Here is a 27555-nt window from a genome sequence, read left to right as displayed (position 1 = left end):
ATGTCCAGGATGCGACGCGCGTCTGTTACACACAGACGGGTGGGCGTCTGATGTCAGGCTTCAGGCTGTTAGACGCCGACATCAGCGGAAGGTCTTATCTCCCTCAGTTCCAACAGCGGCAGGAAGTATTGAACATGTCGTGACTCCTGACCTTTGGCAGCGTGGGAGACGCGAGCAGCGGACGGAGACCAGCAGTAATGCTTCTGTAGCGTTTCCCGCTGCGCGTCGTGGAGTGAACGAGGTCTCGCGGCCTGCTGACGAAAGATTTCATCGTTCCAGAAGTGAGACGGTCACGTTTGTGTCTCTGTCACATCGCTGGCCTGCAGGCTGCCCCGTTGAGAAACCGGGCAAACGTCTACACATGCAACAGTGTTGTGGTGTCCTTCGTGGTTCAGGATTTGCAATCTACCCTCCTTTTTTTTTTTTTTTTTTTTTTAAATAACACTTCTCCTTTCCATGAAAGTGGTATTTCACCGAAAGTGTATTAAGTATTTAAGTACTCCATCAAGCCAAAAATACACGAGTGGTTCTTTTCTGTGCTCTGGAGACACAAAGCAGGGACGCAGGAGGGCACGACGTCTTGACCCCGCCACTCTTGTGAATACTTGAAAGATGAAGGAGGGAGGCTCCCTTCAGGTTTGACCAGACGTCTGTCACGTGAGGCTGAGACTGAATCAGCTGTGGTCAGAACCAGGGCGTCTGTGCAGAGATTTTATTTCAGGCTGCCCGGTCCAACAGATCACGACATAGTGGTTATAGACAGCACTTCCCTGTTGATGTCCCCTCCTCGCTCTCATCGCCACATGCCCTCTCTGACTATTTGGGACTATTTCCCAACGTGGGTTACGTCACCTTCGCCGTGACCTCTCCAGAGGAGTCAAGCTCCCAGGCGGAGTTATTTCAGACTCACAACAACTACAACTTCTGCCACAGATTGGGGTCGTGACCTTCTGTCAGCCGGTGAGCGCCGTCTGACTCTGATTTTGGTTGATATTGAGCTCTGCGCTGTTTTACACATTTTGTAATTTACTTATTAGGTTTCTTTTTTCTTTGTTTTTGATTTCCTGAGAGCAGAATCACATGTGGAAAGTGAAAGAACACAGCAAGCATGAAGCGGTGTGGCCAGATGAGTCAGCGTATAATCATATCAGCTGACTTATCATACGACCCATGAACGCATCATCCACTTGAAGCACTAGTGTCACACTCAGCCGCTCTCACCTCTCGCCTCAGGCTTCATTCTGCCTCTTTGTTTGGCTCGGCTCACTAACGACAGATGGTCCGTCCACATTCTTTGACTTTCCCGTCTCTTATGTTTCCTCTTATCACCAGAGCAGCGAGTCAATATGCTGCCGACTATTTTTAACCGAGCCGGTATTCACGGCAGCTGGAAGGTGCAACCAAGAACAAACTATGGTCACGTTAGTCAGCTGAATGGCTCATTAATGGGCTTCAGTTGTGCAATCAGCTGAAGCAAGCGCACACGCACACGCACACACACACACACACACACACACACTCGAAGTTTCGCGCAGCTTTTGCTCTTTCAGTGAGATTTGCTCGACAGTAAAAATGTGAAAATACATGGACAGTCTCATTTTTTTGAACCGATTCCTCAAATAAAAGAATCCTAAATCTTTAGAGGCTCCACAATCAATCAAAAATTGAACCTTGAACTTTGTTTATGGCCACTCGTTTAAAGAATTTTGTATTAAGTGATTTGGTTTTATATTTTTTTATATATATATTTATAATATAAAAATGTAATCAACTTTTAATAGTGTCAGTGTAAAAAGTGAAAGGAAACACAGACAAATATCACTATAAACCAGCCTGGTTTTGCACCGTGATATTTCAGTGTGTTTTCATGCCCTGCTTCAGTGGTCAGAGGCTCCATCCGTCAGGCTGCAAATGCTTGTGAAGGTGCTCTTTTTTTTTGCTGTAGATGCTGGAAGAATAACAGCTCAGTAACAAATGAATGTAAATGTTGACCTTTGAAATTGCAACGTCTGTCACAGCAGCTGCCAGAAATCTGCTCCACTGGTGGGCTAGTTGGTGTAATGGAGGAAAAATCCAGAAAGAGGAGAATAAAGTATCAAAGCAGCGTTGGTCCTCAACGCTCCAGCGACCACCGCGGTGCGTAGTGTCTGTTTTTGGGGTTAGTAGGTCACACCGTTCTGTAACATTCCTGGTTTATGAAGCGCTTGTGACCGCAGTCGTGCCGTATCAGCGGGAGGACATAACTCAGGAACCAACGGCAGGAACATGGAAACAGAGGAGCTCCTTGTTCAGAAGCCTGCTCACCTCCACGGGTGAGAGTCTGGATATGAAAGTGGTCCCAATCTGAAGAATCTTCTAGTTCCTTCAACTCTTTGAAGCCCCTTCCACACTGCACCAAAAACGCAACGGATTTTTGGGCTCTCGTCGACCGACTCGCCATGCGACCCGGCTCGGCTCGCCTGCAGTGTGAAAAAGTCAATTCATGTCGCGTCAGGTTTCACGCGACCTTCCTGGCGCATCCTGATTTTGTCACTGTGCCGCCTGTCAGGCTTCACCTGCAGCTTCTTCAGCTCCCTTCCAGTCGAGCCAAAAACTCCATCGTCCTTCGCTGCGTTAGCGCTCAGACATTTTCCAGTCTGCACCGAGTTTGTACGCTTTGCAAAAGAGACAACATTGCAACGCACGCAACGACAACGCTAACGTTCGATTCGACGACGTCCACGATGTCGTTTGTTTACCGCTGTGTTAAGGTTCATGTTTATGTGTAATGATGACGTTGACAGTGCGATGACATAAGAGAGAGAAAAACACAGGCACGCAGCCTCACAGCGGGAGTTCAGACCCGGGTCTCCTGGAAGCTTGAATGAGCCCTGATGCCGAGCAAACGCGGGTGCAAAAACAGGCGTTGACACGCGTTTTTCAGTGTGAGAGGGGTATCGGTAACCTGTTTGTTTCTTTGTAAGTTTATTCAACGGCTGATGTCCGGCAGGATGTCGTCAGTCAAGTTAGTGTCTGTAAAATGGACGGCACCGTTTTCTCACTGTAGTCTGAGAACCGCACAACAGTTCATGTGTGATATGATTGTTGTGTAACTGAAGATCTTTCAGAATGTGGTGGTTGGTATGAAGTAAGAGGTTCAACAAAGTGCCTCTTAAACGCACAATAAACAGATTGTCCAAATGTCGGGGGGGGGGGCTGGGATAAAACTATTGATCCACATCTGTTCAGCTTCAGTGAGTCAAGTCTGACATTTGTTGTTGTATTTTGGATCTCCAGGACTGAGGGAATCTATCACTCCGTCAGGTTTTTATTGCTGCAACGTTGCAGACTTCAGCCTCTCGACGAGATCCTCACATCCTGTTTTCTGTGACTGACATTTGTTTAACTGGGCGAGTCTTCAAACCAGTCAGAGACCAGACACGCAGACACTTTCCCACTGCTGCTTGTGGCTGTGTGTTCACTGGCAGCAGGGTTGAGACGTTATGGTGCTAGAGTTGATGGTCCAGGTCAGTGGAGGTTGGAGGGTGTAGATGTAGTTCAGGCGTGAAGGTTGCAGAGCCTGAGAAGAACCTTCATCATACATGCAGTTCTATAAAGTACCATCCTCAGTTTCTACCACATCAGATCCACCAGTAAACACCAGAGTGGTGGATGGTGGAGGTTCAGGTCTACATCAGATCCACCAGTAAACACCAGACTGGTGGATGTTGGAGGTTCAGTTCTACATCAGATCCACCAGTAAACACCAGACTGGTGGATGGTGGAGGTTCAGTTCTACATCAGATCCACCAGTAAACACCAGACTGGTGGATGTTGGAGGTTCAGTTCTACATCAGATCCACCAGTAAACACCAGACCGGTGGATGGTGGAGGTTCAGGTCTACATCAGATCCACCAGTAAACAACAGACTGGTGGATGTTGGAGGTTCAGTTCAACATCAGATCCACCAGTAAACACCAGACTGGTGGATGTTGGAGGTTCAGTTCTACATCAGATCCACCAGTAAACACCAGACTGGTGGATGTTGGAGGTTCAGTTCTACATCAGATCCACCAGTAAACACCAGACTGGTGGATGTTGGAGTGGTGGAGTCTTAAAAACCTGGGTTGCTAACAAGAGTTTAGAGGTGCTGGAGGTCATTAAAGGTCATCAGGGGAAACACAAGAAGCCTGGAGCTCAGTGGTGGTGACCTTGAAGTCGTGACCGTGGTGTAGTTCCTTCGTAGGCTAACGTTAGCTTAGCACTGCTAACGTAGCATCCAGGCTTCCAGCATCATCAGAGGGTTCATTAGTGAAGATGATCTTGATGAACTCAACCTGGAAGATCATCAACTTCTGTTCACCAGAGCTGATTTACTGATTCAATCACCACAATCACATGGAGCGATCCTATTGGCTGCTGGGGGAGGAGCCAGGTGATGACCACTTCCTGTTGGACTACAGACACACCTCATCCCTGACAAAATGACTTCCTGTTGGACTACAACAACATGGCTCTCCATGAACATGTTGACCTGCAGCAGAAGTTACCTGAGGTTGAGTATCAGAGAGGAATCCAGCCCCGTGATTGGTGGACATCACCTGGTTCTCGTGCGCACGTGCTCCGAGTGTGACAGTTGTCGTCAGTGTTTGTCCAGGGAGTTTCGAGGGATTTTTGTTCTCGTTTCCAAACGTATTCAACACGAGTGATTAATCCTGCACACCTGCCCAGCAAGCAAACACCTTGCAAAGTCGGCCTCCGTGTTAATGTCCTGTCTGTCCCTCTTGAATGTGCAGGCGAGCTGTCCCAGCGGAGGCTCTCTGGCACCGTCCTGGACTTCAACAGCTCAGTCCAATGTCCCGGAAGTAACAACAACATTCGGACCAGCATCAGCTTCCAGTGTGGAAAAACCCTGGTAAGAGCCAACGATCGGGGGCCTCGGAAGAAACAAAGTGACTGAAGAATGGGCGTAGTGGATTTTGTTTATTGCAGTACTTTTGACTTATTTGACTTTTGACAACAGAGGCACCAGAGAGACTGGAGACACCAGAGAGACTGGAGACACCAGAGAGACTAGAGAGAGACACCAGAGAGACTGGAGACACCAGAGAGACTGGAGACACCAGAGAGACTGGAGACACCAGAGAGACTGGAGACACCAGAGAGACTGGAGACACCAGAGAGACTAGAGAGAGACACTAGAGAGACTAGAGAGAGACACCAGAGAGACTAGAGAGACTGGAGAGAGTTGAGACACTAGAGAGACTGGAGAGAGTTGAGACACTAGAGAGACTGGAGAGAGTTGAGACACCAGAGAAACTGGAGAGAGTTGAGACACTAGAGAGACTTGAGACACTGGAGAGAGTTGAGACACCAGAGAGACTGGAGAGAGTTGAGACACTAGAGACACCAGAGAGACTAGAGAGAGACACCAGAGAGACTAGAGAGAGACACCAGAGAGACTGGAGACACCAGAGAGACTAGAGAGAGACACCAGAGAGACTGGAGAGAGTTGAGACACCAGAGAGACTGGAGAGAGTTGAGACACTAGGGAGACTTGAGACACTGGAGAGAGTTGAGACACCAGAGAGACTGGAGAGAGTTGAGACACTAGAGACACCAGAGAGACTAGAGAGAGTTGAGACAACAGAGACACCAGAGAGACCTGAGACACCAGAGAGACTTGAGACACTAGAGAGACTTGAGACACTAGAGATACAGGAGGCAGCATCTGTGTCTGTAACTGGAAGGAAGTGAAGCTGTAGGTGGAAATAATGAGGAATGATGACATTCACATGAAATATGTGGAGGTGTGTGTGTGCCTGTGTGTGTGTGCCTGTGTGTGTGTGTGTGTGTGTGTGTGTGGCTGCTGATGGGTTGACAATAACGTCTCATTTCCTACCACATCACCGAGACGAGTTTCAAAGCAGGAGATCGTCTCGTTTACCAGAAGTGGGAAATGAAAGGTAATTTGAGCGAACGAGAGCGTCGGCTGAGGATCAGCTGTTGCTCTTCCTACAAACATGACCTTTAACCTTTGTTTTCCACTCAGCCTTGATATGCCTTTCACATCCATTGTGTCAGCAGACGTCTTTCTGTCCAATGGGGGAACCTCGTCTCTGCTGCTGTCTTCCTACTGGATGCTTTTCTTATCACGCTCGGAGAAAACGATTCCGTTGGTTTTTCCTGCGTATTTGTGTACATTGGAGATGCGCCGCCCGCTCTTCCCCTCTGGCTGCTCCTTGTGTGAGATGCTGAAATGTAACATCACGGACCCGCAGCGTCCGCTCCCTCTGTCCATGCGTCCTCCTTCAATTAGCGAGCGTCCATTTGGACCGAAGGATGAACTGAAAAGATGTTGGCGGTAGAGATTGAGGTCACCGTGACAACACGCGTCAACTCTACATGTAATCATGTAATCAAGTGTTGATATCATAAAATAAAGAAGGGATGAAATATTTTATCCAAAAAAACAGCAAAGGTCAACTTCAGGGTCAAATCCTAATGTGAAAAAAACAACAACCCACCTTTCTGGCTGGATTCATCCTCAACATCCCCTTTAGATTTTTGCTTTTTAAATAAAAAACAGTCGAACCACAAACACTCGCGATTACGAGTCAGGGCGGACGACTGCACCCTACAGCTGGGCCGGCGAGGCAGGACGCGGCTTTGGGACAGAACTCCTGTCCTCCGGGGGTGGAAACAAACTCCTGGGTCAGAGGACGTTGGTAGAAATCTGTTCTTCCTTGCTCTTCATCCAAGCTCAGTGGTCGTTTTAGCACCAACTTGAATAATAAAAGTGATTATTTTGGTCATAAAGAATAAAAAAAATGTGAATCAGTCAAAAAAAAAAAAAAAACCCCAACAACCTCCTCCCGCCCAGCTGACATCACTAAACCTGACCGGGAGCCGCTTACTGGAACCAGTAAGAGTTTCAGGTGTGACCCTGAAGCAGCAGCTGAATCGTAGCTGTCGGAGCGCTGTGGTGACGCCACTGAGCTCCGCCGGCAGCGCGATGGCGACGCAGTCAACAGAGGCGTCGGAGCGTTTCCCAGGAAACGGCCCTGAACCTTCCTTTACTTCCTCTGCTGGCGGTCTGGTTGTGTTCCGGAGCAGAACATGGCACTAACTGTATTGTGTGTGTGTGTGTGTGTGTGTGTGTGTGTGTGTGTGTGTTGCAGGGGACACCAGAGTTCGTGGCTGTGTCTCAGTGTCTGCATTACTTGGAGTGGAAGACCTACGCCGCCTGCAAGAAGGATAAATTCAAGCCCCACAGAGAGGTACGTGGGCAGGGGTGTGATTGGATGAGGTGGAACTGTTGCTGACTGTTGATGTCAGCGTGCAGGACAGGTCTCATGGTTTCACAATGAGCGTGTGAACGCTTAACGTGGAAGAATTGATCAAATGTGTGAAATGAAGGCCGCTTCTGACAAGTCAGGAGGGAAAACATGCACCCCCCCCCCCCCCCATCACGCCGTCTCTGCTCTAATTCCTCTGAGTTTCCTGTGGTTTAGTCTTGAATTTGACGCTCGCCCCGCCCTCGTGACCTCGACCAAAGTCACTGAGACCCTCAAACCCCATCAGCGTCTCATCAATTGCGTACAGTTATTTAAGTGTTTCTTTTTTATAATCACATGACTCCATGTCTGTCCCAAAGTGCATCAGAGGATAGTTTTCCAGTTGTTTATGCTCTCATGATGTGGACAAACATGCAAAGACAAAACTCAGGATGAAGCAGAAACACCAGTTCCGCCCAGCCAGTCATGTGACCTGGTGTCGCTCTCCTGAGGCTTCACCTCAGCTCTTCACAAACACGTTTAAAACAACAAGCGTTTCCTGTAAGACCTGCTGCTCTCGTACGGCGCCAGGAGTTTCTGAAATGTGGCCTGTAAACAGAGTCTGTTTGTTTTGTAGCATAGAAGTCAACATGTGATATTACTACCATAATATTACTAGAACTGTGTGTAATACTCTATAATATGTCATTTTGGAACCTGTCTCCTGCTCGCAGGTGCCGTGCTTTGTCTTCGACGCCGATGGGAAGAAGCGCGACCTCAGCCCTCTGATCAAGATGAGCGACGGCTACCTGGTGGACGACGGCGACGACAGCGTCGACTTCTACATCAACATATGCCGCAGCCTGAGTGAGTCGCCACGGCGCAATGTTGGCACTTTCGTATTTGAGCAAAAACAAATGGGTGAATATACCAAGGTGTCGTTTTATGCCCAGCGGTGACATCACGTGGTTATCATCTGCCATCCGTCTAGAAACTGTATTTGGGATCTCTCTGGTTTCCTGTTATGGTCAAACTACATTTCTTCTCTCTCCCGTCATTCGGCTTGCCTGCTGTCTCTCAGATGGTCTTGACCAGCCGTGTCCCGAGGGCTCTGCGGCCTGCCTCGTCACCGCCAGCGGCTCCTACAACATGGGCTCTCCTACGAAACCCTTAGAGCTGGTGTCCAGCGACAGGTACTGGATTCAGACTCTCCTCTGGCGTGGAGTCTGAGCCCTGCTGAGGCCAGAACCGTCCCTGTAGCTGCTGCTGTCATGACGTATTTATCATGTCTTGGTCGGGGATCCCAGTACCCTGACAAGTTTTTGTAGACGGAACCAAAGTACCTGTGAGTAAAATCAGAACTGTGGTGTCTTCACTCTCGCTCGCTCCCTCTCTCTCTAGTCTGAAGTTACAGTACGAAGTGAGCGACGGTTCAGCTCCTCCAGGCATCTGCAATGGACACAACCCCGCCGTCACCATCACTTTCATCTGCCCGTCACGCAGACATTCAGTAGGTCACAAGCTCTTTGCTCTTTTCGGTTGCTGTGCTGCGTTTGTTCCTCCTGGGCCTGTGGCTGAGCTGATCCCCTCTCACAGGGCAGCACTCCTAAGATGACGGCCGGATCCAACTGCCGGTACGAGGTGGAGTGGGTGACCGAGTACGCTTGTCAACGGGATTATTTAGAGAGCAGATCGTGCAAACTGACCAGCGAACAGCACGACATCTCCATCGACCTCTCCCCCCTCACCTTGAGCTGTAAGTTTCTCCCGTTCCATTTAAGGACCTACATGCCCTCATTCCTCGCACTGGTTCTTATGAAGACAAACGGGGGCGTCTGTGAGGGCGTTTCCTCTCTCTGGGTGCTCGGATGTAAACTTATAAACATTAGGATTCAGTAAGAACTGAAACCAAGCCCACATGTCGCTCCCCTCCTCCGCACCAGGGCTGTTGACTCATTGTGCGTCTCGTTTTAGCAGCAGTCCCCCCTGACTAAACCAGTCACCTTCCGCTTTTTGTCAGCTGTTGTTTGTGATAGAAGAAGTCTTTTCCACTGATTGTCATGCCTGCCGTGATGCTGGTGCCTGGAACGGAGCAGGAGTTTCCCTGCTGCCACCAGCAGCTGCTCCCAGTTTATCTTTTGCTGAGATTTGATAGCAATAAACACAAAGCAGAAGTAACTGCATTGAGATGCTAATTTATCTCAAGCACGAGATGCTTTTGCAAAACATGACAAACAACTTCCAAAGTTCTTGTTTCTTGGATGGAGTTTGGATTTAATCAGCTACTGGAAGTTTGAGGTGATTTAACTCTTAAATTGTGTTGGATCATGTTAGGAAGTTTGTCCTGGTTTGGATATTAAAAATGACCTTCACTATTTGACTTGGCATTTTGGTGATTTATGAATTATGATGGTGTCTCGTGTCCTACGCAGAGATGCTGTGGCAGGGTCTGGAATCGCCCCTCCTTCCCTCCCAGTGTTCCTGATCCCCGGTCTGATGTAGACGACCAGAGTGTCGCTGCACTCCTCTCCCGCGGGTCGCCCTCCTCCCCCCCCGCCTGCTGCTTTATTTGTGATTTTGTGCAAAGCCTGTATCTTTTACTTGTATTGAACCTTTTGAACCAGTAAGAAAAACAGATGCGATAGAAAAACTCTGTTTTCAGTGATGACTTGGCATTGAGCGCCAGGTGCATCCAGGAAGTAGGATCACATCAATGATGAGCAGCGTAAACAGCAAGGAGGCATCCAGACGAGACGCTCTAGTTTTAGCACAAGAGGTTGTTCACGTCAGTATTTTCCGTCTGACGCAGCTGATTTCAGGCTGTACCAGGATGTCAGACGTGAGGAAAGTCCTCGCTTGTTCTGTGTTTCGTTCTTCGATCCTTCGACTTGTCAAGATGCAAATTTTTTGGTCAAAGCACCAGCGCCACTGTTGTAGTTTCTGATGTTTTTTCTGCATTTATTGTGTGTGTGTGTGTGCGTGCGTGCGTGTGTGTGTGTGTGTGTGTGTGTGTGTGTGTGCGTGCGCAGCTACCGACCACCCGTATTACGCTCACTCTGGGAGCGGAGATGAAAGCTACGTCTACTACCTGAACGTGTGTGGAGAGGTGCCCACTGATGAGTGTGGGAACCGAGGAGAGTACACGTCATCCTGCCAGGTGAAGGACGTCGTAAAGGTGGCGGGAAGATACGAGAACCAGACACTACGGTAATGTGTGTGTGTGTGTGTTTGGAAAATGGACACTTGTATGGTATACAGGCTTTGAACCAGGTTTCAGCCTCCGTCTGTTCTTGTGTCCGTCCATCCATCTCTCGAGAACGCGGGACCTCAGGAACGCCTCGAGGGAGTTTAGCTCCAACCTCCACTTGGACTCCGTCAGAATAAAACTTCTTGTATTCCACTTCATAGCCCACTTAGGTCAAAACTTCAGGAGATTTTAAAGGCAGGCAGATGTTGTGGAGGCGAACAAGCAAGATGTTGTATTTGTAGTTAGTACCTGATGTTGTCAACAGCTCAAACTTGAGACAAAAATACAGGAAATGAATTTCTGCTTTCCTCTGTATTCAACATGACGATTTCCCTGATTATTCTGAAAGTTGAGTTTATAATTCATCTAGCAATGATCTATGAACAACTGATGTAACTGTTCCTTCTCCCTCTCTCCCCCTCTCTCTCCCCCCTCTCCCTCCCTCCTGCAGTTATTCCGATGGAGATCTGTCTCTGATCTACCCGGACGGCAGCTCCTGTTCCACAGGCTTCCAGAGAATGACCATCATCAACTTTGTGTGCTACCAGAACGCATGTGAGCAACATAACATGCTGTCACTTTACTGTGGTGCCACCTGGTGGCAGCACCAGGAATCACGTTGTTGCAGACAGCAAGGCACATGACTAACTTGATTAAGCCAAAGTGAGACTCCTGTAGGGCAGCACGGGGGAGCAGTGGTCCTCACTGTGGCCCCCAGCAAGAAGGTTGTGGGTGGAGCCCCGGCTGCAGCACGGGGTCTTTCTGGGTGAGTCTCCATGTTCTCCCTGTTCCTGCTGGGTTCTCTCTGGTACTCCAGCTTCCTCCACAGTCCAAAGACATCAAGAGGGGACCAGGTTAATCCAGACTCTAAATTGACCATAGGCGTGGCTGGGAGAGCCAATGGTTGTCTGTCTCTATGTGTTGGCCCTGCCATGGACTGGTGACCCCTCCAGGGGGAAGGCTGCTGGGATAGGCTCCACCCCCACCGCCCTTAACAGGATAAGCAGTAGAATATGGATGGATGGATGGAGACTCCTGTATATTTCAGGTGGAAACCGAGCTAGAATGGGACGTGGCTAGGACTCATTTTTTATCCTTTATTGACTGAATCTCAAGCTTGTTGCATTCATTCAGAAACACAACTTTCTTTTGTTGTGTTCTGCAGCCAACGGTGGGAAAGGGGCTCCAGTCTTTGCAGGGGAGACAGACTGCACTTACTACTTTGACTGGGAGACGGTGTACGCCTGCGTCAAGGAGAAGGAGGATCTTCTGTGCCAGGTCCATGATGGCAACAAGCACTACGACCTTTCGTCCCTCACAAGATACGCTGGTGAGTTTGGCGGCCGAGTTCATCTTCCAGACACAGTCAGACTCGTTTTTTAGAAATCTATGCGAGGCTAAAAAACTAGCAGCCTTTTCAGGAGTTCTGTTGAAGATCAGCCTGTTGTTGAAACCTGCTTCCGTCTGTGTCGGTTCAGATTCAGACGTCAGTGAGAACTGGGAGGCGGTGGACGCTGAATCCCCAGAGACGGGCTTGAAAAGATTCTTCCTTAACGTTTGTCACAAAGTCCTGCAGACAGGAGGTGCTGCCGGCTGTCCAGAGGACGCTGCCATCTGTGCCGTAGGTACGAACTTCTCCAGAGAGGAAGATTAGTAAGGAGCGCGTGAATGAGGGACCTGGACTCAGACCGAATTCCTCAGATTGTTGTGCATCATTTTAGTCGCACCGTCAACCAGTCATACCAGGGGTGGAGGACGCCGATGACGTGTGTTTTCTTGACCGTGTCTTGTTGGTTCAGATAAGCAACAGAGAGCCATCAGCCTGGGCAGGTTCCGCTCGTCTCCTCAGAAGACTGAAAAAGGAAATGACATCAGACTGGTGTACACAGATGGAGATTTCTGCAGCAAAACAATGAGGATTCAAACAATTTTGACCATGAAATGCAAGCCAGGTGGGTTGAATAAAAAATGGACTTCTGATGTTTTGTGTTGCATTCCAACAACTCCGTTAGCATGTGGCGTCTCCTCTTCTCTTCCAGGAGACCTGGAGGGTGCGCCCGTCCTTCGTAGAGTGTCGTCCGATAACTGTGTCTATGAGTTAGAGTGGTACACCTCGGCAGCATGCATCCTCTCCAAGACTCAAGGAGACAACTGCAAGGTGGAGGACCCACAGGCCGGTACGCAGCGCTCGGAACACACGTGCTCGTCGTCTGAGAGTGGAATCATTTGTCCTGCATTGACTTTAGTTCTTGGACATCAGTTTTGTGGGCTTCCCCTCCATCGTTGGAGAAGATGCCACAAGAAGTTGTCTGCTTCTGTTTTTTTTGCAGGGTCCAAAAGGTCAAATCTAGCAGCTTTGCTCTGGATTTAAAGCTACAAAAATTTACAACGTGGGACTTTGAAGGAAGCTTTACTGCCTCAACAGCCCGGACATGTCGCCTTTGGTTGATTTGTGATCCGGACTGTGTCTCCGCAGGCTTCTCGTTCGACCTATCGCCTCTCACCAAGGCCGACGGCGGCTTCTACAACCTATCCAACGGCGGCTACGACTACTACATCAACGTCTGCGGTCCAGTCAAAGCTGCTACCTGTCCTGAAAAGGCCGGAGCCTGCCAGGTGGAAAAGAGGTAAGACGGACCTGTGCGCATGTAAGCAGGGACAGAAACTTCTATATAAATTTACTGGTGACAAATGACCATAATCTCATGCAGCAGCCTCCAGATTAGGATGATAGGAAATAAATCTACAGGGGAAACATGTCTTCATTAAGACTACAAGTCCTTATTCTGCTGTGAATTTTCAGTCAGTGAATGTAGAAAGGACAAGTGTATTCAGGCAGGCCTCTATTTACGTGATTTTCTAGGTGGGGAGGAATATCCTGATTTCCATCTTACAATGATCACCTTCTGTCATTGTAGTTCGTGGAGTTTAGGGAAGCAAACTCCAGGCTGTCCTACTACGACGGCCTGATCCAGCTGACCTACAGCAACGGCTCCCAGTACAACAACAAAGAACACACGCTCAGATCCACACACATCTCCTTCCTCTGTGACCCTGAAGCAGGTGCTGGGAAACCCGAATTCCAGGTGAACGCCTCAATTGTTTAAATGTTGTTTGTTCCCATCAGGATCTCCTGTCTGGGTCCATTTAACCGCCACATTTCTGAGATTTTGTGCTCAGAGTGAGGTTTCAGTTTGGAGATCTGCCCTCCTGCAGGACTTCCCCTGATGGTTTCAGGTGTTTCATGTAATTCCTCGTGTCCAGAATTCCTTTGAAAAGTCACTGATGACATTTGTGAAGTGCTCTTCGTGTTGACGAGCCCTGTTGATCTGTGAGTTTCTTCCATGAATCCAGATTGAAGACAAGTACAACGTATAACTTCCGCTGGTATACATCCTACGCGTGTCCTGAAAGGCCCCATGACTGTTTGGTGACTGACCCCAAAACTCTTGACCAGTACGACTTATCCAGGTACCCTGACGGGTGGATACACATCAGACCACATCGTGTCAATTCATGTAGTCCACCTGTTTGTTGGCAGTCATAATGCAACCTAGCTGAAAGGCAACATGAAAGAACACCAGTGTCCTCCTCCTCCTCACCAGCCTGTCCCGCACCACCTCTGGGAGCAACTGGAAGGCCTTGGATTTGTCTGACACCAACAACCCGAGGAAGTACTACATCAACATATGTCGGCCCCTCAACCCAGTGCTGGGCTGTGACCGCAACGCGTCTGTGTGCCAGATGAAGTACACGTCCGGCCAGGTGTGTATCGCCTCCAAACACAGTCAGAACACTAGACGACGCGCTGGACATGTCATGTCTGAGAGCTCCTGCTGTCTCTTCTCGGTCCCTCCTGGAATCTCTCAAGGAGGTGGTGTCCGTCAAGAAATCCATGGGGGTGTTTCTAAGCGAGGTCCGAAAAATCGAGGCGCGTGACCGTCTGCTGCTGGAGGTTCACCGATGGTTCCTCCTGCGTGTCAGACGGCCAGCAGCTCACGTACACAACCCGCATCCACTGGTCTGCTCCAGAGGAACACTGGTACGTTGATGGAGAGCAGACTCCGAGTGGTCACATGTCTATTCTACGATCCTCGGCGGAACACGTGTGCAATGATTTGCGTGTAATCTGTGTTCCAGTCTTCCTTGAAGAGGAAGAGGCCAGATGTCCCAGTTTTCTACCAGTACTTAAATGCAGCATGCGTTAAGGATCAATGTGGGACAGAAGTCACAAAGACCTCTGATAAAACCTGATCTGTGCCCCTCAGGCGATCCGTGCGCTCCCACCAGCAATCAGTGAAAATCAAAGAACGTCACCAACATTTGTGGACATTTGTTTGAACAGGGAGTTTTTCTGAGAGTGGAGATCTTAACGTTACAATCTGGTCATGAAATATTAGTACTTCTTCACACGTCGATGTGTGTATTGTAAAAACTGTTTTTGCGGTTTGCTTGGTGTGTGAACTGGAACACACGCTGCTGTGTTCCCAAGTTGTTTTTTTCAGTTATGCACATTCATGACTGTTGTCAGTCTGTTGGTGTTAAGATTGTGTGTTTGTGTTCCTCCTGGTGCAGTCGATGGGTCCGCGATTCCTGATGTACCAGAACTGTAGTGCCAACTTCATGTGGGAGACCAGGGCGGCGTGCGCCATCCAGACCACCAGGAACACTGTGGGTTCGGGCTCATGGTTTCACCTCATCTTGAATGTAGTTCATGCCTTGATGAGAAAGTGGATGATGAATACATGTAATCGCGTCTATGAACACATGTGTTCTCAGGACTGTGCTGTGGTGGACCCCAACACTGGCTTTGAGTTCAACCTGCAGCTGCTAGCCTCCAAGACTGGATACAAGACAAACGCCAATGGAAAGGACTTCCTGGTGAGGACATCCACCTTGATACCTCACATCAACCAATATCTCTGGAATGCATTGAGGGTGGTTCTGAAAATTTGGTACAAACAGTCTCTGGGCCTCTCTTGCATCTGCAGCTGATGTTCGGTACCAGAGAAACGCCGTCTTTGAAACATGAAGTCTAATTTCTGCTTCCTGCCTCCTCGTAGGTGAATATCTGTTCAGACGTGAAGGAATGCGGGGAGGGCATGGCTGGCTGCGAGCTGGGAGGACAACATCCCTCCAGCCCAGTGGGGGTGGAGAAGACCCTCCAGTACTCCACCGACGGCCTGCTCCAGCTGTCATACAAGGGGCCGCGGGACGATTCCACAGGTAACGGCGTTACTCAGGAATGTTGTCACGTTTAGCAGCTCGGGATCCTGTCATCACACAAAGAGTGACATTGATTTAATGAACTCATGCGCTTCTTCCCCATCAGCGACTCGAGACACCTTCACCATCAACTTTGTGTGTGATCCCAACGTCAACCCTGGCTCACTGAAGCTGCTGCGGGAAGAAATGACATCTTTACCCAGCCACGTGGTCCATGATGTCCTCTTTGAGTTCTCCACTGCTCTGGCTGTATGCCCGCCCCCGTTGACTGCCAGATCATTGGTATGGACACACACACACACACACACACACACACACACACACACAACACACACCGTAGTATTTTTGTTGAATGTAGCTTACTCAAGTCGTTCTCAACCCTGAGTTAAAATGATTATTACAATTTGGGCCTCTTTTGTCCTTAAATACCCTTAGTGGTCCCCACAGAGACACAGTGGAACAGCTGAGCATCTGGACACACCTTATAAAAGTAGTCCAAAGTATGCCAGAGAGTCTGGGTCAAACGGACAGACTCCGCCTGAAGATTATAAAGATCTGTGTGAGGTTGTTTGCTGCTGATCTCGGTCAGAGGTCACCGACCTGTTGTCTCCGCTTGATGGTGTGAGACAGCGAGCAGCAGCAGAGACGATCTCATGATCTTACTCTTTTTTTTGTTATCGTTCTAAACGATTGAAGGCAAAATTCTGGAGCCTGTAATACACTGATCTGGACGTATGTCAGAATTCGCTGGTTCCAAGACGAAGAGCGTAGGTGTATTATTTCAGCTTCCTCCAGCTAAATGTAACGACACATCAACCTCTAGATTCCCATGGAAACGAGTATGACCTGAGTCACCTGATCCGGGATGGAGAGGACAGCCCTTGGATTGCCATGGATACAGATGTTTAAATCCCGCAAGCTTTTACATCAACGTCTGCAGACCCCTCCCCTCTCTGAGGACTGTCCTGTCAGTGGCTTGTCTACATCTTCGTTCTGTTCCTCAGCCGCCACGTTTAACTTTCCTGTCAGGTTGTAGTCACACGCATTCTCTTGTCTCTCCAGTGGACCTTAGGTGCCTGCGGCATCATAGGCGGGATCAGTCACAACCTGGGATTTGTCCAGTCCAGCCCGCAGGGGTGGCGGAGGACGGCACTATCAGCATCGTCTACCAGAATGGAGACCCGTGTGCAGCTCATCCCGATACTCGTCACGAATCATCTTCCAGTGTGACGACAACCCAGTGAGTGTGAAGAAGACGCAGGTGTTTCGCGGTGCCAAAACTGACCTCTTAGTCTGTATCAGAATAATTGTGATCCCAGTCGATCCCATTGACCCAGAGACATGATCAAGTAGGATCCCACTGAACTCCTTCAGTTCATCATGCGCTTATTTTGAAAAGGGAGAATTCCCTTTGCATGCAGGCATAGATGAGAGGACTGCTCACACGTGGTTTATGGTTTTGTGCGTTTCCAGGGCTCCCCCATGTTTGACCGCCTGGATGGTTGTGAGTATGTCTTCATCTGGAGGACGTCGGAGGCCTGTCCCGTCAGGAAGTCTCAGGGTAAAATCCTCACTCAAGGAACGTTTTAGATGGAGCATCAGGAGCTTTGTGCTCATGACTGATAAATGATAGTTTGACGTCTGTAGACACACGAACGTTTGCTGGCACGCGATGTTGCTGACCGCGAATATCGACTGTAACTTGAAGAGTTAAAGAAACTTTAAAGGTGATTTGAGAACCTGTTTCATCATCGTCCTCCCAGGTGATGAGTGTCGTGTCCGTGACCCCAGGAGCGGTTACGAGTTCGACCTGGGCTCCCTGAAGGGTAGAGATTACCCTGTCAGGAGTGACAAGTACACCTACCACCTGTCGGTCTGCGGGGGTCTTCAGAGAGGCGTTTGCACCCATCTTGACTCAGGCAGCGACCTGGTCTCCTCTTGTCAGGTGGATGGAGCCAGCCACAAGATCGCAGGTATGGATGTCCAGCCCCAACCTGGCTGACCCCTCTCAGGTTTCACCTCTGACTCTTTGGAAATCTCCTGTGTGTATCTGGGCAGGGATGGCCAACCAGGTTCTGAGCTACGTGGGAAACCAGCTGATCCTGAACTATACCAAGGGAGAGACCTGTCACAAGATCTACCAGAGATCCACTGAGATCTACTTCTCTTGCCACCCTGACATGCACCCCGTGAGCTTTGTGCTTTAGCAGTTATTTTTCAGTATTAAACTTAAAATGTTACGCTGGAATATTTCCGTGATGACGACCGTGTGTGTGTGTGTGTGTGTGTGTGTGTGTGTGTGTGTGTGTGTGTGTGTGTGTGTGTGTGTGTGTGTGTGTGTGTGTGTGTGTGTGTGTGTGTGTGTGTGTGTGTGTGTGTGTGTGTGTGTGTGTGTGTGTGTGTGTGTGTGTGTGTGTGTGTGTGTGTGTGTGTGTGTGTGTGTGTGTGTGTGTGTGTGTGTGTTCAGGGAGCTCCAGAGTTCATCAAGGAGACTCCAGAGTGCACCTACCTGTTCAGCTGGCCCACTGCGCTGGCCTGCATCCCAGTGAAAACCAGCAGCTGCTCCTACAAGTAAACCGAACAATTCATGAATCGGAATAACAACTCATGAGCTCAGTGCTCACCGTCATCTCTCGGCCGGTCTTGTAGAGCTTAATTTCATCCAGGCTGAACTCGTGGTTTTACCAACGCACTAATAATATGATAGCATACATTTTTATTACTTTCTAAAATACCGCAAAATATCAGGCAACCATTGAGGCAAATCTGAAACGACCCAGCTGTGACCTATGTGTGAATCTTAAATGAGTAATTAGCGTTTTAATGTAGTTGTAATAACCTGCCACGCGTTTCTGAGTCATTATCTAAGACGATCATTTTGAATCAGTCGTTTTTTTTGTTTTGTTTTTTCAACTGCTAACTGATTTAATCTCGTTGGGGGATGGAAAGTGCTGGGACGTGCAGTACTGTTAAGAGTCTTGTTCGCACAGTTCTGGTGCTTGAAGTGTATTTTTTTAAATGTCTCCATCTGCACCACAGTTAAAGCAGGATTCACTGTTGTACTGTCAAATATTACTACTAGAGCTATGGTAGTGTTGGATTAGGTACTTGCTGTACCAGCCGGTGCTGGTGATGACCTCGCTGTGGTGTGTTTGCTACCTCAGTGACGGTCAGGGTCTCTCGTACGACCTCTCCTCGCTGGCCATGGAGACTCAGAACTGGGAGGTGGAGCCCTCTACGGACGACACAGAGAAACGCTTCTACATCAACGTCTGCAGGTCACTGGTGCCGCAGGGAGGTCAGTGTCGGCGCTTGTGCTTCCGTGTGCGGTGTGTCAGGGCGGGAGGAAGTCAGCATCGTAATATTCAGTCTTTGTGACAAGGACAAGCCTTTACATTTTTCTGCAAATGAAATGAAATGTCAGCTGAGAACTGTTTCGTATTTTAAGGACATCAATTTCAGTTAAATGGGTTAAAAAGAACTTGCCATCTGTATCGTAAATGTGTTTTTATAGCAGCATCATGTCGTGGTCCTCTGGCGAGCGGCACCCCTGCACTCTGGCATCAAGTTCAGTTTCTCTTGAGTCAAGTTGATTTGAAGTGAATTATTACAGAAATGGTGCCTATGAACCATCTACTCTCCGTGTACCAGGCTCATGGAAGTGTCCGTCCAGCTCAGCAGCCTGCGTCAAGGTCGGCGACAAGTATTCAAGTCTGGGGCAGGTGACCTCTGGTCCCACGTGGGACAGGAATGTCCTGAAGCTGCAGTACACCAGCGGCGAGGCGTGTCCTGATAGCAGCCGCAACAGGAGCAGCATCATTCGCTTCAAGTGTGACAAAGACAAAGTGGTAAGTGACACCGTGTGTTGGCCGACCCCTGGCGTCCTCACCTTGCTGCAGCGATGGACAGGTTTAATCCAGCCACGTCCACACTTAGCACGCAGCTAACATTAGCAAACACAATGCAGGCCACTGGTCAGTTTTCAGATGTATGTGTTTGATCAGGTGTGTCCTCAGGTTGCGGAGGTGAAGTCACATGATCTCCCTCTCTCTCTCCTGCTGCCTAGAGGCTCTCAGTCATCACACAGATGAATTTAGTCTCAATCTGTAGTTCTGTGTCCAGTAATAATCCTTCAAGCTCCTGACCGCTACAACAGCCCTTGTGTGAACTGACTCCTCCACCACCAACACCACCCTGTTTATTTAAGTGTAGACCAACATTTGTTGCCTCCCCTCACCAGGACTCCCGGCCTACCCTGATTTCTAATATCGAGAACTGTCTGTACACCTTCCTGTGGTTAACCGCCGCCGCCTGCCCGCTCAACGTCACTCAGCATGACGACTGCAGGGTGACCAACCCTGCTACAGGTCAGACACACAGAACTGCCTCGTCATCAGATATTCCGATGCACGCACAAACCCAGTTTCTCTGCTGCACATGGATTTCTATTCAAGCTCATTGAAAGGTTTTGATTTCTGGCCTGCAGGTCATTTGTTTGACCTGAACAGTCTGACGCGGGAAGGAGGATACACCGTGTACCAGCACGACGACCACAGGAAGATGTTCCGCTTGAACATCTGTGGAAACATGAGCAACGCTGGATGTAGCCCCGGAAGCGGTACGAGATCCTCCAGTCGCCGTTAGTCATGTGGCCATGATTTGAGAGAACAGGGCAGAGCTCCAGTGGTGGTGTCGGGGGATGTTGCAGTGATATTAGCATGCAGTTGTCAGTCACTTGATGGCTCGGCTGCACCGGCCGACATTCTTTAGACATTAAAGGTCGCTTACGCACGTTGTCGTCAGCTGTGACCGGTCACAGCTACGCAGTTGTGTTTTCAAAACATGCTGCTTCATCAACCTTTAACCAGTCGGAGCTGTAAATCATCTGAAACCCTGCGTCTGAGTCCTCCAGCGAGGCCAAGAAGTGATGCGTGTGCGGCGTACAGACATACGTGTACGTTTAAGAACTTTGAAGGTTTCCCAGTAAACATTGTTGCTAATTTGGTTGACATGAAGAGGGTGTTTGATGCTTAAATTCCTTGTACAGAATTACATAAGTGTAGGTGTAAAATGACATTTTGACACAAAAGTAAAACTCAGACTGGATGAAACTCGGATCTCCAGCTCCTCGAGAGACGACTGCCGCCAATTACTCAAGCAATAACGTTAAAAAAAAGTCTAAAATTCCTCCAATCAGATCCTGATCATTAAAGGCAAGTGATTGATTAAGCCTCGGAGTTACTGATTGGTTGCTGCTCAGGCGACCTGCGTCATCACTGACTAACTTCTCCTTGGCCGGGGGGCGAAGCCGGGTTTGCTCTCATCGTTACGTGAATCTTTGGAAATGTTCAACCTGCATCTGGATCTGCATCAAAAACACACAATGACAAATGGAGCAAAGTCACAAAAACCTCCAATAATCTGATCCACCAGGTGAAGATTTATTTCTTTGCGTTGGTGCAAATTAGGTCTTGTAAATGCGTTTATGGACCCACGAATGTTGCGTCTGCTGAAGGATCGGTTCTGATGGATCCTGGGTGATCGGATCACAAGTGCGGCGCTCTAAGAGCTCACCTTTCTGATCAGATCTCACTTCTCCACTTGATATGCAAATCAAGGGACAGTTTTTGTTTTTATCATCCCTCAAATCTGCAAAGTTGAAACAAAAACTCCTTCATTGTGATCTCTGGTATGTGAATTGGGTCTGAGGGTAACATCTGTGGAACAGCTGTCTGATTTCTGTTGTGCTCCAGCTGTTTGTATAAAGGATGCCAGCAGCGCGGTGAACGGCGGTCAGGTGAGCAGGAAACTCTCCTACAAGGATCACGTGGTGGAGCTGACGTATGAGGGTGGGAGTCCCTGCCCCGCCAACCAGGACCTCAGGCACAGCACCATCATCCACTTCATCTGCAGGTTCTTCACCGCCTCAGCGTGCAGGATTGGGTTTGGAAGGCTCTCAAACCCCAGTTCCAGTCACGTTTGTGCTGTGTCTCCACAGGCCCCCCAGCATGGGCTTGGCCCCCCCGGAGCCCGTCCTCATCGACTCAAACACGGAGACCTGCACACATACCTTCTCCTTACACACACACCTGGTCTGCGAACAGCCTGTGAGTGTGTTCACGCCACTTTTTCACAGCTCTGAAACTGCCGTGAGCAGCGGTGGAGACGCCCTCAGCCTCTGAGTTTGTCTGAGCGATGCCGTTGGCGGTCTCCATTTTACGGCGATTTTAATTGCAATAAATGCATCAAAACAACATCGGAATTCCGATGTCATGATGCTGATTTGTAGAAAATGTGAATTCATCGTTTTTTGCATCTTTCCATGAGATGACAAGCAGACACGTTTCAAAATGCTTGTTTTCTCGGTGGAGTTTGGATCAGACAGCAAGTTTGACGAGGTGCAACTCATGAGCAGCGCAGTCTGATGGAGCGTCTGATTCTTGTGTTTCCTTCTCTTCTTCATGTCATCCGTCAGGTAACTTGTTCAGTCCAAAGTGGCTCCTCCCTCATAGACTTCACCCCTCTGATTCACGTCAGTGGATTCTACACAGCAACAGGTCAGCGTGACAAGGTTCCGCGTCTCAGCTCCTAATGGAATCAGACGTGTTGAGAACTCACCGTGCAGTGACAGAACTCCTCATCCGTGGAACTCCAATCATCCTCATGTTTACTCCTCTCCTCCCTCCAGATGAGGCTGTGGACCAAGATGACGGCTCTCCAGACTTCTACATCAACATCTGTCTGCCTCTTAACCCCATCCCCGGAGTGACCTGCCCGCCCGGAGCCGCTGTCTGCATGGACCCAGACAATGGGCCCCCAATTGTGAGTCACGGTTTCATGGGATTTGCCTTTGTGATGATTTATTACCATGTTTTCGTGCCGTCCGTCTGTACAGCCGTTCCTCGCCAAGGTCACCGGAGCGTTTCTGTCTTACTTGCAAAACAATCTAAGAAAGAGAAAAGTTTCTCGTGACTAAAAAGAGTCCAGCTTGACTTTTCTCATATTAATTCTCTCTCTCTGTGTCTGATAGGACATTGGACGGAATACCAGCGGCCCTCAGATCAACCATGTGACAGGTGAGGTGTCCATCACCTACTACAGCTCCACCAGGTGTGCAGCCGACCCTGCACAGAACTACACCTCCACCATCATCTTCACCTGCCAGAGAGGCTTGGAGCTGGTCAGTCGGTGCTTCCTGCGACTTCATCTTCGATGGTGTTATGGTCTAAATAAGCGATGACCTTTGACCTTCTCTCCAGGGGTCTCCACAAATGTTGAGGCTGCAGGAATGCGTCTATTTGTTTGAGTGGGCGACGCCTGTTGTCTGCTCCGACACCACCAACACCAGCAACTGTCATCTCACCGACTCCCAGCTCCAGTTCACCTTTGACCTGTCGGCCCTCACTGGTGAAGTGCAGGTGAGCTGAAGCCTCACAGAGCTCACATCCACTGATTTTATGTTTTTATCCCTTTTTGAACTAGAAATTTACATTTTCTCTGAGTTTTTATTTGTCTTTTTTGCTGCACTGCTTTTCTTCAGCAGTTCATGGAGCGTGTAGAACGCTTCTGCGTCCTGCTGCAGCCCTGACAGCAGTGTATCTCTTCCCAATACCGCCTCTGATTCTTAACTTGTGGTACAAATCCATCTGGAGAGTAAAGCAAACAGCTTTGTTTCCTCCTCCGCCTCAGCAGTCGCCCTCCAAACCACAACCTCAATGTTTGTTGTATTCAAGGCAACAGAGTTTCTTACGAACGTTGTCTTTGCCTTCATGACTTGTAACTCACTCTCATAGGACCCAGAGTCGCTGCAGGCTGCAGGCCTGCCTCTGTGTGATACAGATAAGTGTCTGTTTGACAGGTACCAGTGGGCTCCAGCTCCTACCGAATCAACGTCTGCGACTCGGTGGTGGATCCAGCTTGTAAGAAGAGCGCAGTCTGCCGGGTTTCTGGTTCTGGCTCCAACAAATCCGCATCGTCATTCGGCATCAGCAGAGTCATGACCATGGACTTCAAACACGAGGAGCAGGCCATACTGATGCAGTACGGTGGTGGAGACGCCTGCCCTGCCAGTGAGTCTGCTTCACTTTCATGTTGGAAGCTTCTCCTCTTCGACCAGGAGAACGTCTGCAGCGTCTCCCAGGTCATTGCTGCAGCAGCCATTTATTCTTGTGTGTTTGCAGTGACGAGTACGGGGGAGGTGTGTGTGTTCCCCTTCACGTTCATGAAGAAGCTGTATACAGAATGCACTTCAGATGGCAAGGCAGACGGGAGGAAGTGGTGTGCGACCACCGCCGACTTTAACAAGGACAAGAAATGGGGATTCTGCGAACCAGGTGACAGATAGTGTCAGGAAACGTGGAGCAGTTTCAGGGTGGTGAACGCCATCGCCTGCCACATGCTTAGAGAGTGACGAGAGAAGAGTTGTTTTCCTAAATTAACCCTGTCAGAGAGAGAGGCGGAATGTGACGAACGGGGTTAAGCTTGGATGCGATTTCAGAATCTTGTGGTTAAAATGTTCCTCCTGCCATCAGTTCAGCCAGCAGCGAATGAAATGTAGTTTTCACGATCGTGAATCTCAGTTTTCCTGCTTTGTTCAGGTATTCATGGAGACATCCATATTTCCATACTGGTGACATTTATGAATACTAATTTGTAGCCAGGGTCGTATAATTAATTTCCTCTTGACAGTTAAACTGCTTCATTTTGAATTTGCTCTGTTTCCTGTTTCCTGAATTCCTCTGCCAGTGACCGCTAAGCGTCAGTCGTCCATCTTGTTCACCTGTGACCAGTCTGCTGGCCACGGATCTCCGCAGCTGCTCTCGGAAACGGACGGTTGTTCTGCCACGTTTCATTGGAAAACCAGCGTCGTTTGCCCCCCCAGGAAGATGCAGTGCAAGCTGGTCAGCCAGCATCAGACCTTTGACCTCCGATCTCTGTCCTCCCTCACCGAGCCGTGGAAGTTCAGCCACCGCGGGGATTCGTAAGTCTGTCTGCTCTCAGTTTGTTTCTGTCCTCTACATTTGACAGTTTAATGCATTAATCTAGACAGTCTATTAATACTAAATGTGTCCTCCTGTGATACGATGTCCTCACACTGGCATTAAATATCAGCGTTTTTGTCGGGCACAAACAGACGCTACCTGATATTCATTCGTACCCGTTGATGTTATGAGTTTGAAACCTTAAAATCCGCAGGAACAAGAAGTTTCTAGGAAGGTTTAGCTGCAGTGTTGATAGATGAGAGCCTCACAGGTGCCAGTGGCGCTCACTCATGCACCAGTAGATTAACGCGTGTGGGTCCAATGGCGCCGTCCCGATCACATCAAACAGGACCTGTCTTCCTGTAAATGGACTACCACACTCTGTGTCCTCAGGTACGTCATCAACCTGTGTCAGGAGGTTCACGGGGGACTTCTCGGTTGTCCGGAGGGAGCAACGGTGTGCCGGCGCTCTGCAGCGGGAACAACACACACCCTGGGACTGGTCCACACCCAGAAGATGAGCTACGCCGGTGGGCCTGCCTCTCATTTATACTTAGGAGCACTTCAGGTTCTGTCGGGTGTTTTTAGTGAGAAACACCTGTGTATGCTAAGCTAACAGTTAACTTTTGAGCTTTCACATCAGCGTGTCAGCTTTTTCTCACGGGTGAAAGACGAGTTGTTTCTCCAGGTTAAGAAGATGCTTGAGTTCCTCTGTTATGAGACGTTCTTGTTGCCGGTGAGCGGAACGTTTCCTCCCTGTGAAGCACCGGAGCTTCGGGTCATTTTGTGAATGCTGCTCCACAGTAACTGCATGTTCACACTGAATGAACCGTAGTGAGAATTCATGCCTGACACGTCTGACGGTGTGAAATGTCCTCCGTCCCCGCACAGACGGGAAGATCTCCGTCAGCTATTCAGCAGGTGACGATGTCTGTGGCAACGGTGTGAAAGCCAAGACTGTGATCCAGCTGAGCTGCGGCTCCACCCTGGGACACCCGGCCATCGTCAGGTAACGCACCTCCAGCTACGCGAGGCTTTTGTGCGTTTTTCTACTGCTACTGAAGGGAGGTTTCACAGTTGTAGTTCTTCTGCAGCCTTGAACTTCTGCAGAGCTACTTGACAATACACAAGGTTGTGGAGCATCATTCATTTACTGTCCGGTTCTACCAGCCAGTTAATGACAGAAGAGTGTGTTTGTCTTTGAAGTTAAACTTTTGCTCTTATAGCGTCATTATGATCCATTGCATAACGGACGTAATGATATTCACAGTCATGACTCTTTCATTCACGTTGTAGTTCCTTTAACGTTTCCCCTTACGGTGTGTGTGTGTGTGTGTGTGTGTGTGTGTGTGTGTGTGTGAGCAGTATTGATGAGGCGTCCTGTGAGTTCCTGATTGGCTGGGAGACTCGGTCAGCGTGTGCGGTGAAGCAGCGTGAGGTGGAGATGGTGAATGGGACGATTCAGGTCCCTGAAACCGGAGCCAGCCTCAGCCTGGGGGACCTCTACTTCAGGTACTCCAAGCCTCCGCACCACCACCTGCAGCTCAGCAGTGAACGGGCTGACGGGGCTCATTCAGTAATTTAAAAGAGAACCCACTGAGCCGCTGGCTCGTTTTGGTAAAGAAGGAGTGGTGGCGAGGAGAGGATTCTGGTGCTAACATGTCGTTATGAGTCGAACGTTTCCTCTGCTGGAGCTCTTTTCGACCAGCCTTGTATCCACGATCCAGCTCTTGAAAATGTACTCAAATTGAACTTTTAGGGGTTTCCTCCCGTGAATTATCAGACATCAGCTGACAACCTCAAAAAACAAAAATGCTGCAAACAAATAAGATTTTAGCTTCAGATTATGACGCGTGCAGCGGATGTACAACAGATTACAAAACTATGAATGATGGAGGAAAAATAAGAACAGAGTTTTGTCTCCCCTCAGCCACCATCAGGCGTCTGGAGACATCCGTCCCAACGGTGACCGCTACATCTACCACATCCGCCTGTCTGGCATCACCAACAGTTCCCTGCCCAGCTGTCTGGGTGCCAACATCTGCCAGGTCAAACTCAATGACACCTACAGACGGAGGATCGGCTCCTCCAGCAGAGCCAAATACTACATCAAAGGTAACGTACCTGACTAGTTGACAGGCGCAGCTTAATTTTACTGCGATTTTCACTTAGAAAATGAAAAATTCAGTTGTGCTGAATTCAGTAGAAACAAAACTGCTGTTTAAAAACTGGACCAAAACACAAGCAACAACAACCTCTGTCCTCCTCATCAGGAGGAAATCTGGATTTGATGGTGCCCTCTGAGTCGGAGTGCGGACGAGAGAAGACCAAAACGGTGTCCTCCACCATCATGTTCCACTGCAACCCGTCGGTGGGCGTCGGCATCCCAGAGTTCAAGCTGGAGACGGACGAGTGCCAGTATCTGTTTGTGTGGCACACGAAAGCCGTGTGTGGCCTCATGTGAGTAAATGCTGTGACCGGCCACAGAGCATCAGCACGGGCAAGACGTGTCAACTCCTCTGTCTTGATTATCCTCCAGAACCGTTGATGCATGGACGGACGATGACGACGGCAGTGAGGCGCCGGTTCTCTCCAGGCGGAGCCAGGTGGTGGGGGTGGTGCTGAGCCTCCTGCTGGTGGGTCTGATTATCTGTCTGCTGGGGCTTTTACTGCACAAGAGAGAAAGAAGGTGAGGATAAGTGGATCCTACTAATCCCATCGACAGATCTCGAGCTCATACATACACATATGTGTGTGTTCATTTCCAGAGAGCTGGTGATCCAGAAGGTCGCTGGCTGCTGCAGGAGAGGAAACCAAGTCTCCTATAAATACTCCAAGGTAGGT

General features: G+C 49.2%; 1 protein-coding gene across 1 annotated transcript in view; it reads left to right on the top strand.

Annotated features, from left to right (window-relative positions):
- igf2r (insulin-like growth factor 2 receptor) overlaps window positions 1-27555 on the top strand; it is a 35777-nt gene that overhangs the window by 2253 nt on the left and 5969 nt on the right. Inside the window, 54 exon segments of the mRNA XM_086189674.1 lie at window positions 4777-4895; window positions 7162-7260; window positions 7992-8124; window positions 8339-8450; window positions 8659-8767; window positions 8854-9013; window positions 10287-10464; window positions 10956-11059; window positions 11670-11834; window positions 11983-12129; window positions 12304-12456; window positions 12544-12681; window positions 12981-13131; window positions 13423-13436; window positions 13439-13596; window positions 13866-13975; window positions 14110-14269; window positions 14376-14459; window positions 14461-14521; window positions 14524-14546; window positions 15080-15175; window positions 15284-15385; window positions 15568-15730; window positions 15837-15974; window positions 15977-16012; window positions 16554-16631; window positions 16634-16701; window positions 16793-16864; window positions 16867-16918; window positions 16921-16970; window positions 17204-17291; window positions 17494-17703; window positions 17789-17919; window positions 18198-18301; window positions 18895-19028; window positions 19382-19578; window positions 19971-20097; window positions 20217-20348; window positions 21484-21643; window positions 21729-21837; window positions 22206-22287; window positions 22419-22552; window positions 22761-22910; window positions 22990-23148; window positions 23589-23799; window positions 23911-24063; window positions 24476-24710; window positions 25105-25241; window positions 25603-25720; window positions 26077-26223; window positions 26642-26826; window positions 26985-27171; window positions 27251-27400; window positions 27480-27549. Coding sequence (XP_086045800.1) covers window positions 4777-4895; window positions 7162-7260; window positions 7992-8124; window positions 8339-8450; window positions 8659-8767; window positions 8854-9013; window positions 10287-10464; window positions 10956-11059; window positions 11670-11834; window positions 11983-12129; window positions 12304-12456; window positions 12544-12681; window positions 12981-13131; window positions 13423-13436; window positions 13439-13596; window positions 13866-13975; window positions 14110-14269; window positions 14376-14459; window positions 14461-14521; window positions 14524-14546; window positions 15080-15175; window positions 15284-15385; window positions 15568-15730; window positions 15837-15974; window positions 15977-16012; window positions 16554-16631; window positions 16634-16701; window positions 16793-16864; window positions 16867-16918; window positions 16921-16970; window positions 17204-17291; window positions 17494-17703; window positions 17789-17919; window positions 18198-18301; window positions 18895-19028; window positions 19382-19578; window positions 19971-20097; window positions 20217-20348; window positions 21484-21643; window positions 21729-21837; window positions 22206-22287; window positions 22419-22552; window positions 22761-22910; window positions 22990-23148; window positions 23589-23799; window positions 23911-24063; window positions 24476-24710; window positions 25105-25241; window positions 25603-25720; window positions 26077-26223; window positions 26642-26826; window positions 26985-27171; window positions 27251-27400; window positions 27480-27549 — 6743 coding nt within the window.

Source organism: Aulostomus chinensis, chromosome 20 (genome assembly GCF_037954235.1).
Source record: "Aulostomus chinensis isolate RoL2024-O1b breed Wild chromosome 20, RoL_Achi_v1.0, whole genome shotgun sequence".
Classification (NCBI taxonomy): Eukaryota; Metazoa; Chordata; class Actinopteri; order Syngnathiformes; family Aulostomidae; genus Aulostomus; species Aulostomus chinensis.
This window is presented reverse-complemented; position numbering and strand designations above follow the sequence as displayed.